Raw genomic sequence first — 18,127 nt, 5'->3', positions numbered from 1 at the left:
TCGTCCGGTGACTCTGGTGGACAACACCTGAAGGTCCTACAACACCACGTGGGGAGTAAGGAAAACCTCTCAAATCCCACCGATGGGCACCGTGTATCATTTTAACCCAGCCCTCATCACAACGACATCAGTTTTTTCGGTTCCTATTTCAGGGTTTTTTTGGTACAGGAAGCTGACAGGACCTGCTTTCTCAGTGGAAGATGCCCATTTACAAGCTCATTTTTTTCCCCAATTGCCCAAATCGGCACTCAGGAGATGGAGTCAGATTCTGAGGAGACTCAGGACGAGCAGGACGACCTGGATGGAAGGACCACCGGCCGAGCCGGGGTCAGCGAGGGCCCGTCCTGCCGCCTGAAGGGGCCCGGAGCAGCCGAGGGGAGCTGACCCTCAGGCCCTCGCCGAGGCTGGGGACACCAGGCTCCCGGAAAACTGTCCTGCCAACCCGGAGAAAGTTGACAGCCCCGGCCCGGAGGGGACGGCCCCGCTGCTGCCTTCCCTGGGAGAGAGGGAGGAAGGGAGGGCGCCATGGCGGAGGCTTTCGTCGTGGCGGCCACCGCATTCTCCGCGGGTGCGCCCGAGTCGCCTCTGTTCCTAGTGCCCTTTGTAACCGGATTTCAAACCTACGTTAGAACAAGAATAACAATGCGAATATTTCATAATAATCCTGTTGCAAACACAGGTTTACGAGGAGAGATTTACAACCGCAGGTAGGAGGAAGCAGGGATGACTACCACGGGCGCCTGTTGGGAGAGAGGTTTGGGGAAGTAGAAATCTTCCCCCTTGCCAGAAAGGGAGGAGAAGCGGAGCAGCGCTGACGGAAAGGAGAAGCTACCAGGAAACGCTCCAAGAAGAAAGCGATAACAAAAACATCACTTAGACGCCTACAACGCGCAAGGCGCTGCCGTGACCGCCCCCTTGAACTCCGCTGCCGCCCCGCCCTCCGCCCTCACCCCGCTGCTCAAAATGGCGCTGCGGCTGTTCCGCTGCCGTGGGTTATTGCGGGCTGCCGGTTCCCGGTCTTCCTCTGCCCAGGCTAGGTGAGCGGGGCCGGCGTTGGACGGTACCGGCGGGGTGGGAGGGTTGTGGGCGCCAGTGGAGAGCAGGGTGTGATCCCCTGGGCTGCGGTCTGAGCCCAGCCGGCCTGGCAGAGTCCCCCCGGCTCGGCACCGTGACGGGGCCGACCTTTGCTCCACATCCCCTCCACGCCCGGGGGCACCGAGTCCCGTGGTGGCAGCAGGTGATGGGCCGGTGATGTCCTTGGTGGGTCACCCGCGGGCCCTTGGCAGCCGGGGCCTTGGATTGGGAGGGAGGGAGGGCGGGAAGGGGCTTTGGGGGACCCTCCGGTTCTGTCCCTTGGGCTGGGATTGGGGTTAGGGAGCAGCCGCAGTTAAACAGAAAATTGTTCTTAAGTATCGTTCGGTATCATCTTAGCTTAAATACAGGGTGGAGTTTCTGAGAGAGTCACTGTGTGTCTAGAATGTGAAGCCTAGGTTTGAGGGTACAAAATACTGCTAAGCGAGTTGCCCATTTCTTCCTGGTATTACTAGAAGTACATAAGTCTTTGTTTCAGGGGTGTTTAATCCTTTGTGTGAGGAAGAGCGTGAGTAACTTCGTGTGGCAGTAAATAAAAACCATCATTTTAATGGAGCAAAGAAGTGTAGGCTCGGCAAAGCTCTGTGGGACTAAGAACAATGACTGCTGAGAAACTGAGGGGAGATGAACAAAATAGTTTGAGGAAGGAAGAGTAAATGGCTTTTTCCATTTAATATAGCTCAGCTCTGTATTGATATTTCCTGTTGTTTTGTGGCAATAAAATAAAAGCAAATTGAAGAATGCAAGGTACAAGGAAGTGCATTTTCGTTTCAGCCCTAAGGTAGTGTGTCATCTCTGACATTTGAACCCCCTACAGAAGCTCTAAACCATCTCTTGTTACTCTCTGTTTATATTTCTCTTGTGTAGCTTCAACTCTTGATGCTTACTACTGTCTCAGGTTTTTTTTTCCTGTAAAAAAAAAAAATTGCACATATTTTTATCAGTTTCTAGAGGATTAGCCTTCACATACAACAAAATCACTTGAGAGCTGGGAAGGAAGAGCATTATTTTCAAGTTTAGAACTGTGCAGTTATATGTGAGATTGCAGAATATTATACAGCCCTTTAATGCAAGTCAGTGTTGTTTGCTTTTATTTTGAGTGTGTGAACTTTCAGTATAACGGATTTGTAATTTTGGAACTTCAGGGGGCGTGTGCAGAATAAACAAAACCCACTTGATTGAAAAGTTAACACCTAATTTTAAATTGAACCGAATTATGTTTTGGAAGTCGCATGTCACAGGGGAAGGCAGTGGTGGCTTTTGCATCTTGAATGGACTTTATCCTGTTATCTGTGTGTGTATGTATTATTTGTGTTAGTTTATTTGAAGCATTAAGGACAAACCACTCTTGCTTTGCCTGCTTTCACAGCCCAGTGAAGTGCAGTGTGTGTTGTGTTTTTATACTTATTATGGGTGTCCTTTGGACCTACCATTTTGCTAGACTTGGGATGTGAACACCACCACCACAGATGTTTCTTTTAGAAGTGTTTTGTAAATGGTTTTGCCTGTGTCCTAATAGATGCTTTCACTTGTCTTTTTTAGTCCTCTGCAAACTGAACATCATGGCACAAAGCGCCCAGAACCATCTTTTGCTAAAAGTTTGATGGACATAGGTACCCGGAGGATCTTCTCATCAGATCATGATATCTTCAGGGAGAGTGCCAGGAAGTTCTTCCAGGAGGAAGTGCTACCTTTTCATGCAGAGTAAGATAACCCTTAAATGTTCTCATTTTTTCCTAAATAACGTGCCTTTTTCCTCAAAAAATGCTTTTTGGAGTGCTACTCTTAATGAACAGGTCATTTGTTTTAATTTGTAATATCTACTCCAAACTTACTCAATTCAAACAACCTAGCCTATGGAAGTCATATATGGAAAAAAAAAATTAATTGCACATAACCAAAATTCACTGCATTCTTTGAGCTTTAGTGTAGGCAATTTGGCATCATCATCTTAAGCCAGAGATAAGCAGACAGGTGCAGTTTGCAGACTTGCAGCAGAAGTTTCCCTGCCTTTAGGTATTAACTCTGACACTAGTGTTTTGGGGATAAAGTTATGGGGACAGTTCAGTTCCCACGCTGTTGTGTTGCTCTCATCCAACAATGGGCTGATGTTGTGTCTAGGTTACATTGCTGTAGATTTTGTAAATACAATACCTCTAGGGTGGTGAGCTGGATTATGTATTACCAAGAAATTGCTCAAAATATCATTGTTTAATTTTTTTTTTTCCTGTGGAAATGTGTTGTCTTCAGCACAGAGTGGATATGTTGTACTTCAAATAAACTAGAGCTAGAAGGTGTGTTTTGTCCTTATTTTAGCTGTACCCAGTGACATTATAGTTGGGGAAAGAAAATAAATTAACTTAGAACATGTTTTTGAAGACAAAGTGTTAAGCTGCAGTAGTGTCTTAATTTTTACTTGAAAAATATTTTAGTGAAAACACTGGGGGACAGTGAAGAGCTTGTTCTTAAACCATGCTGTGGGATGAGTTGCCTGGTGCAGCTCACAGTGTGCATCCACAAGCAGTTGAGATGGCACAATTGAGTGGGTGGGGCAGAAATCAATGGCAGGAGACAATTGAAACAGCTTCCATCAGAGCTGTTGCCTACTGTGTTTTGGTTTTGTCCTCAAACCAAGGCCTCAAAGTAGCATGCTTTTCCACTGCTCAGTCAAACACTGTCCGTAGACCCACATGTTTTCCCTCATCTTTGTTGAGTAATTTCTAGTGCAGGTTTGTGAACAGGTTCTGCCTCAGCTTGAGGTTGCTGAAGGTCCTGTGTGCTGGCTTGCTGACACAAAGATTTCCTAGGGAAACTGGAACAAGTTGGGCTTGTGTTCTTGCATCAGTTCAGTGACCTATGAACCAGTCTGTTCTCATACCTTCCAAGTAAATAAGGAGGCTTCAGGCACAGTATAATAATCAGCTGGACTGGTATAAACAAACGTGGCATTAGTGAGTGTAGCTGTGGATTATTGTGAGGCTGGAGAAGCTTTGGTGGGTGAAGCAGAGACAGGAATGGCCCTGCAAGGAGGAGGTGGATAGCAAAGATCACTGGAGAGATTTGTTTCAGATTTCCAGTGTGGGAGCAAAAGCTGGGAATGAGCTTAAGTACGTAAGGTGGATAAAATGCTATGGTATAGGTCTGCTGCACAGAGGTGTCAGAGAAATGTCTCTGAAATCTGCCTACCATAGAATTTTAAAATTGTGGCTTACAAATAAAATAAGTTAATAGAAAAAAGGCTTTGTTGATGGCCATCCAACTTCCTATTGAGTTGCTAAACTCAGTAGAGGCACCATTTTTCCAAGAATAAGTGACTCCTGTGGTGCTAAAGTTTTGCAAACTGTCAGCAGATATACCTCAACTACCTATTTACAGACTTAAAACCACCACAGAGCAGTAATTTGCTAAGGCACAGTACTGACGTGCAGTAGCTGCACAGGCAACAGGTTTTGTATAGAAGTGAGTAATGTGTTAGTGCTCTGTTCTTATAAAGCATTTCTTATTGGCAGAACTGGAATCCTTCACAAAAGACACTTTTGTATTACACTTTTTGTACATGGGGAAAATGTGTTTACAGGCAGATAAAGACCTTGTGATTACCCAGATGGCTGTGGCTAAATCTCCTAAATACCAGTCTGATACTTGGACCAGTAGGCAGCACTGCATTTCATAACAAGTCTTAGGTATCAGGTTACATGTTGGAGCAGGAATTCAAACTTGTTATACAGTTATACCTGTGATGTCAGTGGCACCTGTGGCCTTGAAAAATAAAAAAAGTATAATTGAGCCACTTCTTAGCTGTGAAATTTAGTTGTCTATGTACCTTATGTGTTGGTCAGACCACAAGTCTTTTCCTATCCAATGAAACCTGGCTCTGGGTGTTGTAGTGTGAAGCAGTGCCCATAACAAATAGACAGTGAGGGATTTAATGCCTGACTGTTTTTGTGTTTGTTTTGCAGATGGGAGAAGGAAGGTCAGGTGAGCAGGGAGCTCTGGCAAAAGGCTGGACAACAGGGTTTGCTGGGTGTTGCTATCTCTGAAAAACATGGAGGCATCGGAGCAGATATTCTCTCTTCAGCTGTGGTCTGGGAGGAGCAGTAAGTACTAGACACTTCAGGAAGAATTTCAGTGATATTATTAAGAGACTGTATCTTTTTAAGATGTGGAATATGTTTGCTTACAGAAAATGGTGTTATCTTTCTCACGAAAAGGATAGTTTAGACATATGTAAATGGTTCCTGTTTTAAGTATTCTAGATGTTTGTTCAAATAACAAATGTCATCCACCATTGTTTGGACTTTGACTGGGGGAAGCATTAAATTAGTCCAATAGGTTGTACTCTCATTTGGCTGTGAACATAAGATCTTTAAATAATGGTATACAAGTGCCAAAAGCTCAGATTATGTTGGATATTTCTGTGGTGGGACTTTTTTTGATGCCGGGTCTGTTTTAACTGTGTAAAGGTCAATGTTTAAATAATGTTTAGATGTTTGTAGTACTTCTCTTTGAACTTTTTTCTTTCCCCTCTCCCAAAGGATGTATGTTAACTGTACTGGCCCAGGATTCAGCCTTCATTCAGATATAGTCATGCCCTACATTGCAAACTATGGCTCTGAAGAGCAGGTTAAACGTTTTATCCCTGAAATGATTGCAGGCAACTGCATTGGAGCTATTGCCATGACAGAACCTGGGGCTGGCAGGTAAGCTAAAACAATGGTTTTAAATCAGTAGACAGCACTTAATATTATGTTCTCTGTGGAAAAAAATTTGACCCTCCTGGTCATATGGTCATCTTAGTGACAGTATCCTAGGTTAGGCAGCACCACAAGAACAACTGTTACTTTTAGGTTCCTTTATTACAGCTTTGTCGTTCCAAGATAGTTGCTCAGAATAATTTTCAATATCATCCTATTGTGCGTAGGTACACATTGTATTTATTTTTGTGGTCTGGGCTTATAGTTACTAACTTGGTTGTCACATGAACATAGTTTTAATATAAAATGTCAGGAGAAAACTACATACCTTAATAGAGAGGGCTTAACTTTACTATTAGCTTTTGTTGTGGAGCAGAATACCTTACTTTCTTTCCTCTGAATCCTTTCGAACAGAGAAATATCCCTTCTTGTCCATCCTTACTGAAGGGCAGACAGAACATGTTTGCAGCAGGCACAGCTCATCTGGCTGGTTTCTAAACAGAAAGGGACAGGTGAAGAGCAAAACCTGTTGATGTCATGCTACTGCAGATGGTAGACGTTGTTCAGTGGCTTTTTACAGAGCTTCCTCATCAGAGTTGAGCCTGCTTAGAGGATGTGAATTTGTCTGCTGTTTGTCATCTTAAGGCATGTTGACATAAGGGGATGCTGACCCACTGGTGTCAGTGCTTGTATTAAAACACCTTCTACGAGCAGATGGGTTAAAATGGAATCTCATGCTCTTGTACAATTGTGTAGATTTACCATCCCTTGCTGCAGCATGCTTGTGGGTTCTGTTATGCTCTTGGCCTTTTCACCATGTTTCATTATCCTGGTATGCACTTTCACTCAGCCTGTGTCTGGCTAGTATAAGATTTATTTTACATAGGGTACAGTTCAAGATACAAATTGCAGTTTTTGCAATGGTTTCCTGAGGAACCTTTTGAATTTCTTTTTAGTGACTTGCAGGGAGTACGAACATTTGCGAAAAAGGATGGAAGTGACTGGATTCTTAATGGGAGTAAGGTGAGTGAACAGACACGTGTAACACTCACAGGCTTTGGGGACAGAATGGATTTAGACAGTGATGGTTGTACACCACTGTTAGTGTCTCCCCCTAGTCCTTCCAGGTTTGGGGTTGTGTTGTTTCTGGATTTTTTTGTGGATATGTTGTGGGTTCTTTTCCAGTTACTTTTTTTTATAAAACTTAAAGTATTTCTACTGCTGGCAATTTATTGTCTAGTTTATGGAAGAGCTTGAGTTGGTTCTTTTTGTATTTTTTTAAAAAACCCTACCACAGGCCTCTTTACCCATAAACTGGCAAGAAAAGGGAAACTTAAAGCCCTTTGTAGTACAAGCAGGACTGGGGCTGGTTTTCAGTCTTGAAATTGGACAGAAAAACATTATATATACACACAGCCACTGTGAATCTTCTGTGTCCTGAGTAAAAGATCATGTTGCCACAATGCAATCTGTGGAATCTTTGAGAGCCTGCTGGTTATATTATAAGAAAAAAACTGCTGTATCAGGTGTTCTTTGTGTGTTGTCCAACTGTTGCAAAGCATTAACCTCCTCTTTCATTGCAGTTATAAAACAAGAAGGCAAAAATGGTGTTGAAATGAAAGTGTCAGTTCAACAGCTTCATTTTATTTGTTTTGGTTTTTTATTTTGAGATCTGAACTGTTAATTTTCTCTTCCTCCCTCCTTTGTACTCCTGATGGTAACATGGAACTGGTAGAGATTTCTGGCCTTAGCAGGATTTTAGATGGTGAGAATGTGTGCAAGGGAGTATGTACATAAAGGTGTTCAAAGGGTGCTTGCTCATGCTGCATGGCTAAAGCCAAGCAGAACAGGCAGCTCATTGCTTTTGCTGGAATTAAGATGCATTACTTTGGCAGGTTCATGAATTATTCTACAGAATTATAGTAAGTAACTGTTAAAAGAAGCCATTAATAGTTTTGAGTGGTATACATTGCTAATTCGATTTCTAGGAAAACCTCTGTCTTCATCAGTATCCACATTTGATACTATATTTCTTCATCAGTGGACAGACAAAAGACACAGATCTGTGCATTATTTAACAAAACACTTCTGGCCCATGTTATTACTTCTCAAAATAATACCTAGATTAATAGACTTTTTTCCAAAATAATTAATTCAGAAAGCTTAAAATTGTTATGGGTATTTAAACCTTGCATTTCAGTTCTGTGAAAGTGTCAAATTTTTTCTTTCTGCTGCTTGATGATCTCTTAACATTAGTCTACCTACCTTGTGGCCTTATTTTGAGTTGGATTTTTTCACAGGTGTTCATCACTAATGGTTGGATGAGTGATGTAGTGATTGTGGTGGCAGTGACAAACCGGGAGGCCAAATCCCCTGCTCATGGGATCAGCCTTTTTCTGGTGGAAAATGGAACAAAAGGTTTCATCAAAGGACGCAAACTGAACAAAATTGGCTTGAAAGCTCAAGTGAGTTCATACAACCCTTAACACATAATAGACTTGGAGGAAGTCTAAAACCACTTAATGCCTAGCATTAGCTAAATAAATGTAAAATTATACTGGTGCTATTCCAGCTCTTAGGCTTTAGACAATAAATTTAATCAGTATCTGTGCAAAGGATGTATGCTAGGTTTGCCTGTGGAAGTTTGAAGCATGTGATATGCAAGGAGGGGCTGACGAAGCTGGATTTGTGCACTATGAAGAAGCTGGAAAGGACAGGATCTTACTGGTGTCTGTAGCTGCCTAACAGTTGGCTGTAGAGATGGTGGAACCAGATTCTTTTTAGAGGAGTACAGTGAAAGGGAGAGTGATAAGGGTCACAAATTACATTAAGGAAAATTCTAAGTAGGTATTCAGAAAAATTCTCATTAAAATGATCAGATACTGGAACAGGGGACCAGACAGGTCAGGGAAACGTTATCTTTGGAGCTTTGGAAAGCATAACTGGACTAAGCCCTCAGCTGCTTGCTTTACTGGACCTGCTTTGAGAAGGAGATGAACTAGATGAACTCTGGAGGACCTTTCCAACCTAAATGAGTCTAAGATACCAGGTTAATGTAACAGTAGCAAAAAAAAAAAAAAAAAAAAAAAAAAAAAAAAAAAAAAAAAAAAAAAAAAAAAAAAAAAAAAAAAAAAAAAAAAGTGGGGGGGAGGGACGACAGCGACAGGAGAAGTAGAATGAAGATATGAGAATGTCAGTTCATAAACTGTTGCATTTAAAAATCTCTAGGACACAGCAGAGCTATTTTTTGAAGATGTGCGGTTGCCAGCTAGTGCCTTGCTTGGAAAAGAGAACAAAGGCTTCTATTATCTGATGGCAGAGCTCCCACAGGTAAGAGAAACATGAGTGTTTGTAGGAAAAATACAGAGAATTTTTCTCGTGGCAAGAATCTGCCTTAGTCTTGAAGATTATATATCATGGGGAGCCACCCTGCGCTCAGAACCTCGAGCACAGACCCTATGAAGAGAGGCTGAGGGAACTGGGGCTGTTCAGCCTGGAGAAGAGGAGGCTCAGGGGAGACCTCATCACTCTCTACAACTCCCTGAAAGGAGGTTGGAGCCAGGGGGGGGTTGGTCTCTTTTCCCAGATGACTTTCAACAAGACAAGAGGGCATGGTCTTAAGTTGTGCCAGGGGAATTTAAGTTAGATATTAGAAAGAATTTCTTTACAGAGAGGGTGATCAAGCATTGGAATGGGCTGCCCAGTGAAGTGGTGGACTCTCTGTCCCTGGAGATATTTAAAAAGAGCCTGGATGTGGCACTCAGTGCCATGGGCTGGTAACTGCAGCGGTGGGTCAAGGGTTGGACTTGATGATCTCCGAGGTCCCTTCCAACCCAGCCAATTCTATGATCTATGATTAGAATCAGGATGTCAGAATCACAATGTAGCCAACATTGTGTTGATAAAAATGAAGAACACGGGTCCTAGTTCTAAAAGTGCAATTATTTGGGCACTGGTAAGTGTTGATATCCCACCAGCTCAAAGCCAGGTCTCTCAATCAACAACCCAGCTACTGAAGAACTTGAGCTTAAGGTAGTGTATTTAAAAGAACATGCCTTGGTTTTATTGCATGCTTCTAACAAGGATTACAGTGCTTAATAAATTAAACAGCTTGGAGGTCTTGGATGCATCTGAAACATTCTCTTTAAAGAAACAAGCAAGCGCTGCTGTTCCAAATCTTTGACCAGTAGAAGCATACTAAGGATGTAAGGAACTCTGTCCATATAGCAAAATAAAGAAATTGCTTATTTATTACAATACCTTGATAGTGAAAATAATGGTTTACAAAGTTTTGGAATTATTTGGGAGGACAAGGAGACAATGTGCATTTTCAGAATGTGGCTGTGCTTCATCAAAATTGACTGTGTTTGCATCATCTGGTAGGGATCATATGTATTTAATTTTACGCTATGAGTAAAACCAAAACCTGATCAAAGAATCCTTTAAAGAATCTCTGCTATAAAGAAATAGATGCACTGAAGAGGTTCAACATGATGCATCTGATGATTTTAGTGGTGCTAGAAGTAATTGTTCTGTACATAGTTTCTGGTTTTCAGCATTTTATGAAGGAAAAAGCAGACAGGTTTCTTAATAGATTGTTTTTTCTGGAGGTGTCCTACAGAAATTAAATGCAGTTGTTTTAACTGAGCAGTGGAAGCCAGTAATTGAAATACAATTCACTGTGAATTTTTCAGTCAGTATTGGATCCTGTGGTTGATTTGTAGCTATTGTTTGAGTCATTGTTGTGATAGAACATTAACCCTGAAACCACTTAAAAGTGAGCTTTAGACAGGGAGTCATTTGTCCCTCTCATTAATTTCAGTAATGCAGAGAGCCTGGCTTGATACTTAGTGTGACTTCTGCCCCCTCCCTTAATGAACAACACTGAACATCTGTGTCCCAGTTGTGCATCTGATGCAGAGAAATGTAGGACTAATTCAACCAGATTATGTAATTTGTGTTTTAAAAGGAAAGACTGCTGATTGCTGATATGGCTCTTGCCAGCTGTGAGTTCATGTTTGAAGAAACGAGGAATTATGTGAGGCAAAGAAAAGCTTTTGGGAAGACCATTTCACACCTACAGGTGAGTTTTAACTGAAAGCTTATGGCTTTGTGTGAAAAAGGGAGCAAATGACAATCACTGGGCATAAGTTGGGCTTTGGGTGTTGTTTGTCTCTGTGCCCATTTTTTTTAAAAACAAAAATAATAAAACCCTCCCACCACAAAAACCTTCAAGAGCGTATTTTTACCATCCAGTTAGATACCTCCCAATGGTCTGCTTTTGAAGTGAAGTATCCAGGCAGAAATTATACTGGCTTTTTGCTGCTGAGGAAAAAAAATTACCATGTTTCTCTTAGGCTTGCACTTTACTGTCAGAGGCCCTGATCACAGGACCTGCATGTAGTTCTGAATCTGCCTGGGATCTTACAGAGTGCAGAAAAGCTTGGTGCATGTGCAGGTACTGTGTTCTTCAACAGAAAAATAAGCTTTGATGTTGATAGGGGCTCCCAGGCAATGACCTTGCTACATGAGTGCCTGCAGAGGTGTTTGTGTTCAGCTTTATGGGTGTTGTAATGCAATTTCCTCAGCAACCAGCTGGCTGGGTGTTTAGGTGAATGTGTGTAGAACTGTTGGTCATTCTCTGTGAGGATACCTCACTCCTGACAGTGGTAGTTAATTGTGTTTTGGGATGTTTATACCTGCACTCTTTAGTTGCACAGATGTATCATGGCAATACTGCAGAAAGCAAGTTTTCCTGAAAACCACATTAACTGTTAGGGCTAAGCCAGACCTAGCTCCTGCATGTTTGAATTATAGGATAAAAGTGACTCATGGGTCAGGAGTTTTGTCTCCATTTTTTTTTTATATACTTAAGAAATAACTAGAAAAAATACACCCATTTTGAAATCTTGATCTTGCCTTTCTTCCTTTGTCAAAATTAAATCTTTATTTGTAAATGGCAGAATTGGGCAGAAGTAGGCTGGAAGAAAATTATGGTCTTTATCCGCTTCTAAAGTTAACATTTAGAAATCCTAAATCCAGATGCAGTTTAGTTATATGCAGTGTGCAGCTTTAACAAAAGAAATAATTCTTTACCTTTTTCATGTAGGTAAGGGATATTTCCTAACTGTAGTAGTTCACTAGGCAGGGACTGCCAAAATATTTTGTTTAGCCTAACCCACTGCCAGCCACCAGGTGGCCAGTGAGCTTCATTGAGAATATTATTTTTGCCAAAGTTACCCATTCTTGCATACCTTTTCAGTTTTTGTTATTGCTGAGTAACTAGAACATGGATATAATACAGCTCTGCTTTGCCCAACTCATTTAGTCACACACAAACAAAGTACAAACACAGTACAGTGTTTGAAATAAAATATTTTCTTTATAGTAACAGTAGACTGGTAGGTTATAGTTACTGTCAAGAGAACATAGAATTGGTTTGGTCACACAATTTTCTAACTGATATCAGGGAAATAAGTAAATAAATAAATTCTCTCTAGCTGGTGTTTTTATCCACTCCAATCCAGAATTACAAGATGGTCAAGTGCTTGCCTGGTCTGATTTTATGTAACCATAGTGATGGATTTTACCTCCTATCTAGAAACTTTTCTACTGGTGGAAAACTTTCGAATAGTCTAAAATTTCCTTTGATTTTGCTTGTCTCCTTTAATATCATTTAAACTTTGAAGAACTGAGTACTTGGAAAAATGCATCCAATCTATAGTATAACATTACTGGTAACTGGGGAAATTGGTGGCCCTAGAGAGTGAAAGGACATTCCCCCACAAGAGGGAGCTGAGAGTGACAAAGTGCCCAGTGACTCTTACTCTGTGCTCTCTAGGAATTTATATTTTCAGTTTGTTCAGGTTTCTCTCTTAGAATAATGTTTTGAGTTGGTATGAGAAGTAAAAGGCAGTAATTTTCTGTGATGGGATGGTTAAAGCTATAGTTGCATGGAAATTGTCTTCTGATGTACAGAGCTGAAGTTGTTTGAAATGGTGATTTCTAACAAATGCTCCTAGAAACTTCTCAGTTCTTTGCTTCAAATATCACTTAAAAATTGTATTACTTCTGGTCTTTTTTCCTTCTGCCTCATCTGTCCACTTCCAAAATAAGACAGTACAGCACAAGCTGGCAGAAATGAAAACACAGATTTGTGTGGGCCGAGCTTTTATGGACAACTGTTTGCAGCTGCATGCAGATAAACGCCTGGACTCTGCCACAGCTTCTATGGCCAAGTATTGGTATGTGCCTAAAGCAATTTTGAAGAGTTACTTGTATGATCTTGACAGGAGTTTAATAACAAAAACAATGAACTGTTCAGCTCTAATGAAAAGATAAAATTGTCTGATTAGAAGCCAGCAATGTCACTACTAACAGAGACCTTTAATGTTATGATGTAATTAACAATAATCTTAGTTAAGGTGAAAACCAGTGTTGGTGAAGTGGATAAGTTTCAAAGTAATATGCTTTTAAAATAGGGTTCCATTAATAATGAGATCAGAACTCGGCTTTTGCTTCAAGTAAAAGTGAGTACTTCATTGGTATTTAGACAAATATTTGTGTTTTAATGTAGCAAGTTGTTGTTGTGTGTGTTTGGTTTTGGTTTTGTTGTTTTTGTTTTTTTAATGGAGAGATACCTGCTTTATATTGTGGGTTTGTTTTGTTTTGTGGTTTGTTTATTTAAACATGTAGATTTACCTGAAGCTCATGGTACTTTTTTAGTTAATGTTCTGTAGCAATAGGTGTTTGACCCAGCCTGTTTTTGAAGCTATCTGGTTTTGGAAAGAAATAGTTGGCTGCAGCTATTGTTGTAACTGAGACTAAACAGTGCTTGCCTTTACTGGCCAGGAATCCTCCTCCTTCTGCCTGTACTTGGTGGTGTTATCTGTTAACTTGGGTTTTACCAGAGAGAGCTGGATGAGTGGAAGGATCTGAGATAGTGGCACCTTAGTTTGTATAGTTTTATTTTGCTTGCAAAGATGGGAGAAAAAACTCTGGCACATCAGACAGAAACAAACAAATTTTTTTGAAGATAAAGAGGTTTACGGATTCTAGACTTCTAAAAGTAAGTATAGAGCAAATGAGTAGTTAATACTAAGGGAAGCCAGAGAGAATATTTACAGTGAAAAAAAGGATTTTGATGGAGTGCTACTGCTGGCACTGATTTACCTACAAGTACCAGGTAGGCAAGCAGGGGCATTCAGTTTCTAAGAGGAGGAAATAATTAGTGCCAGCTCAGATACAGACTTTCTTCCTCAATGCATTTGTCAAAGTGAGGCATTTGAAATTCTCCCACCCTCATGTTAATGTTAATGCCTTTCCCTAATGGAATCCCTGTGGCTCACTACCATAAAACTCTTATGTGATCTAGAAAATGTTTGACTGTAGAACTGTTTTCTTCCTTTCTATTTCAGGAGACCATCTCCAGTTAATTTTCTTTCAAACCTTTTTGCACAGTCAATGGCTTGAATTGAACTTTAAAGAATTTTAAAACTTAGATTGTGCCTATTCTGATATCTGATGAAAGGTCCGTAGGTTGTTGGGTTTTTTTTCTTGTGGTGGTAGGTTGTATTATGTAGCTAAATTAATTAAAAAATATATTCAGGAAGAACAGTTGTGATATCTCACTGTTGCATATTTAAATTTGGTATAATAAACTGTAAGGATTTAATTGGACAGGGCAGAGAGTTGGTTAGGAAAAAAGGACTCTCAAATTATTCCATGATGATCAGTTGGCTTGAATTGTCATTTTCTTACTTCTGTTGCCATTCTGAAAGTTGCATGCTTAGAAGGTGCCTCATATTTCAGTTTTAACTTGAACTTGCAATGCAGTTAAAATTGTGTGGGTTCTTTCATCTAATTTTCAGGTGTTTGAAATAACATCAATTATGTAGCTTTCCAAAAACTGAGATAGAGGACATCAACTGTAAATGATACATTGTCTGGCATATTCTAGAGGGAAGGTTCACAAAGCAAAATGCTACTAAAAATGTACGTTTTAAGATCGTGAAATAATTCCATATTTTGCAGTGGAGAATCCTGTTTAAGAATTACAGTATTTCTTAGAACTGAAAACTGAATATTTGGAGGAAAATAAATTATGCCCAGGTGATGGTTTTATTCAAAGAGCATTCTGCTGTGTTACAAGTGGTGGTGGGGAAAGCCTATGATGCTGTTAATTTTTGACACAGCTGGGGAATTTGATAAGAAACGAGACTACATCAACCTGCTTTACAAAAGAAATCTCTTGGCCTGTGAAAAAGGTAAACAAGCTTGTCTCTTTTGAAAGCTTTCCCTCTCTAAAAATTCTTCTGTAATGAGAACAAATCTTGAATACTGTTCAATTTAATGTATTCATTTCTTTCCAGAAAGAAAAGGTGATTCATAAGATCAAGTATTTTAATGGCCATCAGTTAACATGGGTTATAGAGAGTAAAAAGTTTGGTTATATTTGTCTTGTGAACTTATTTGTATCTCTAGTAACGTGCCACAGCAAAACATCCTTCTAAAAAAACAATTTTATTTTTGACCATTTAAGGTGTTCTGATCTCCAAAACAGCATAGCAACTCAGTGTGTGCAACTGCATGGAGGATGGGGGTACATGTGGGAGTATCCAATTGCAAAGTAAGTGTAATATTTCAGACTTGAATGATGAAAGATTGCCATCAAAGTAAAATAAGGCACTTCCTTTACGTATCTGTTGTTTTTGTGTTAATAGTGATTTACTGTTCCCTTTCCCACCATGTTTATTGAAGGTCAATCCACTGTGCAGAGCTCTGCAGGAAGGCTTTGTTTTCATTCTCCAGATAATTCATAAGCTGTTAAGCAATTGTTACCACTTTTCACAGAACAGAAGTTGATTTTCTAGAAGAAAATTTTAATTGAAAAAGCAGAAAAGCAATGTAAAAATTAAAATTAGGGGAGCTTGTTTGTCTGTTCTGAAATTGCATGCATACATATGAAAGAAAGAAAACATTCCTTCTAAATTCTTTGTAATAATACCAAATAACAATGTGCCTAGTCAAGAGTATGACTGGCTTTTACACCTTTCTAAATGAAAAAAACTAAATTATACATAGGGGGGAATTTGCTGTTTGCAGTTTTTTGCTTACTTGAGTTCAGGGACATTTATGGAGCTCTTTATATTTCCTTGTAGATTACCTGTAAAGATTTGTTTTATTTTGTGTACATGTCATTTGCCACATCAATAGAAGTAGAGATTTTGGTGGTTTTGTTGATTGCTTGGTTTGTTTTGGTTTTTTTGGTTTAGTTTGCTTTTTGTTTAAAGGGGGGCTTAATCTCATAGTATAGAACTAACAAAAACAGGACTGCTATGCTTTTAATATTTTAACTGAGTAGTTTTTTTAAAATTCCAAATACATTAAGAGTATGGGGCACTGCTTTAAAGTAAGGTCATCCTGCATGTTTTTCATGAGTGCAACTTTAAGTGTTCTACACCCTATCTTACCAGATAGGAAGGACAGCAAACCCTGTTGAGGGTGTCCTCAAACCCCTGCCTGCCTATGTGTGCTGTGATAATAAAACCCTATAGGGTTTTATTATCCCTGTAGTTCATCAACATGTTTCCAGAGAATGCTGCATTGCTTCTGGGCTGCTGCTGTCTATAGTGGAGCAGAATTAAGATGGAAAAGCATTCTGTCATTGTCCTGTGCCTGTACTGGGGCCAGTTCCAGCATGAAGATGGAAAAGGTTTGGCTGTGTGCAGCTTTTTGGCTGTTGGCCCAAGTGGAGATGGTGTCAGTAGAAGGCTGTAGCCAGCCAAGGTGAAAACAGTTGGCACTTTTCCTCCCAAGGTGTTTGAGTCCCACCTCAAAGAGAGAACTGACTGCTCTGTGAGCAGCCCTCTTGACAGGATCAGACAGGCCAGGGCATTAGAGGAAATTACCATGGTAACTTCTCAGTTAGGCTCTGCAGGAGTTGTGTGTTCACAACAACCAGACACCTGTGTCTTGTGGGTCTGGAGGGTGGGTGAAGGGGGCTTTGGTGGTGAGTTAGTACTGGGTTTACAGCACTTTAATGTAATTATGTTTAAGTAGGGGTGGTAGCGGGTACTTTACAATGTAAGGAAAAACCCTTGGAAGAGAAACTGACCAAATGCCTAGCTTGGCACAGGACCTTGGAAAGGGGAAATACTTTATGTAGGTGAAGCCTCTCTGAAAACATGAACTTGAAAAATGGGAATAGCATACTGTGAAAAAAGGAATCTTCAAGGATAAAATTTGATAAAGTTTTCTTCTACTTCTGTATCCATTCTGAGGAGTTGTGGGGTCTTTTACATTTTTCCTTGTTTTGTTTTTTTTTTTCCCCTCAGAGCTTTTGTGGATGCCCGTGTTCAGCCAATCTATGGTGGCACCAATGAAATAATGAAGGAGCTGATTGCTAGAGATATTGTCAGTGACAAGTAGGTCAGATGCTCACTATTTTGGAGAGTCTTCCAGAATCTTTTGTATTACTATATGGTATTAAATCAAGTATCAAAGTGTAAGTAAAATCACTTTCAAGGAAGTGACACTGTTTTAAAATGTTAGTCACAACAGTGGGCTTATATGCAGGATATCTAGTATTTAAATTAAGTTAAATATCTTTGGAAAACACAGTAGTTTTCTGGGTTCCAAAAGTTCCAGTAGTAAAAGAATTATAATGTCTGGAAGATCATGGGTGTTGAATCCAACCCTTGCTTTTCAGAAGCAGATCTCTTCTCCAGAGAAGCCACTTCCTTAACAAATAAAAGTTATATTAACATTTAACTTAGAACTCGTATTTCCACTTGACAAATATCACTGTGTCACTGAATTTTTTGCTATGGTTACTACACACTTGCTGTGGGGGAAGGGAGCGTAATGCCGACCTGAGTGTTTACGTGTAACCCAGAATGCCTTATTTTAATTTTCTTCAAATAACTATAATAAAGCATTTCTATGCAGTCTCATGGTTGTCTGCATTCCTATAAAGCCAGGGGAAAACGGGGATGCTTCCTCTCTGCCTGTGTTCAGCTCGGAGTTTTGAGGGGGAGTTTCAAGGGCGGGAAGGTGGTACTGGGATGTTGGAAATAGTAGTGCTGGGATAAGCACTACTATTTCCAAGTGCTTATCCACAGTAAAAATGCGATTTTTTTTTTTTATATTATTATTATTAATTTTTATTTTATTTTTTTTTCCGAGCGAGGCTTAAAAATTATGTTCCCCGGGGCTGTGTTGACAGGGAGCGGGTCCCCCCTCACAGCCCCGCCAGGCGCAGGGAACGCCTCTCCGCCCGCCTCCTCCCCGCCCCTCCCCTCCCGCCTTGCTGAGGTGCGCGCGCGGCAGGAGCCCTGCCC

At 40.5% G+C, this 18,127-nt stretch overlaps 1 protein-coding gene across 1 annotated transcript; it reads left to right on the top strand.

Annotated features, from left to right (window-relative positions):
* The first annotated feature begins 339 nt into the window (after nucleotides 1–339).
* ACADL (acyl-CoA dehydrogenase long chain) lies at nucleotides 340–17,734 on the top strand. The gene is made up of 11 exons (XM_071746883.1): nucleotides 340–1,037; nucleotides 2,635–2,796; nucleotides 5,052–5,189; nucleotides 5,628–5,792; nucleotides 6,743–6,809; nucleotides 8,087–8,251; nucleotides 9,015–9,116; nucleotides 10,756–10,869; nucleotides 12,903–13,030; nucleotides 15,328–15,414; nucleotides 17,123–17,734. The coding sequence occupies exons 1-11, from the start codon at nucleotides 964–966 to the stop codon at nucleotides 17,214–17,216; spliced, it is 1,296 nt and encodes a 431-aa protein (XP_071602984.1). The 5' UTR covers nucleotides 340–963; the 3' UTR covers nucleotides 17,217–17,734.
* Nucleotides 17,735–18,127: the final 393 nt, after the last annotated feature.

The sequence above is a fragment of the Heliangelus exortis genome, chromosome 6 (genome assembly GCF_036169615.1).
Source record: "Heliangelus exortis chromosome 6, bHelExo1.hap1, whole genome shotgun sequence".
In the NCBI taxonomy this organism is placed as follows: Eukaryota; Metazoa; Chordata; class Aves; order Apodiformes; family Trochilidae; genus Heliangelus; species Heliangelus exortis.
The sequence above is the reverse complement of the archived record's forward strand: the minus strand, read 5'-3'. Positions and strand labels throughout refer to the sequence as shown.

Excerpts from the sequence above, each read along its gene's own strand:
- ACADL (XM_071746883.1), top strand. The coding sequence starts at position 964 with ATGGCGCTGCGGCTGTTCCGCTGCCGTGGGTTATTGCGGGCTGCCGGT. Across the intron at positions 5,190-5,627 it reads GCTGTGGTCTGGGAGGAGCA|GATGTATGTTAACTGTACTG; the intron begins GTAAGTACTAGA and ends CCTCTCCCAAAG. Across the intron at positions 8,252-9,014 it reads AAATTGGCTTGAAAGCTCAA|GACACAGCAGAGCTATTTTT; the intron begins GTGAGTTCATAC and ends AAAAATCTCTAG.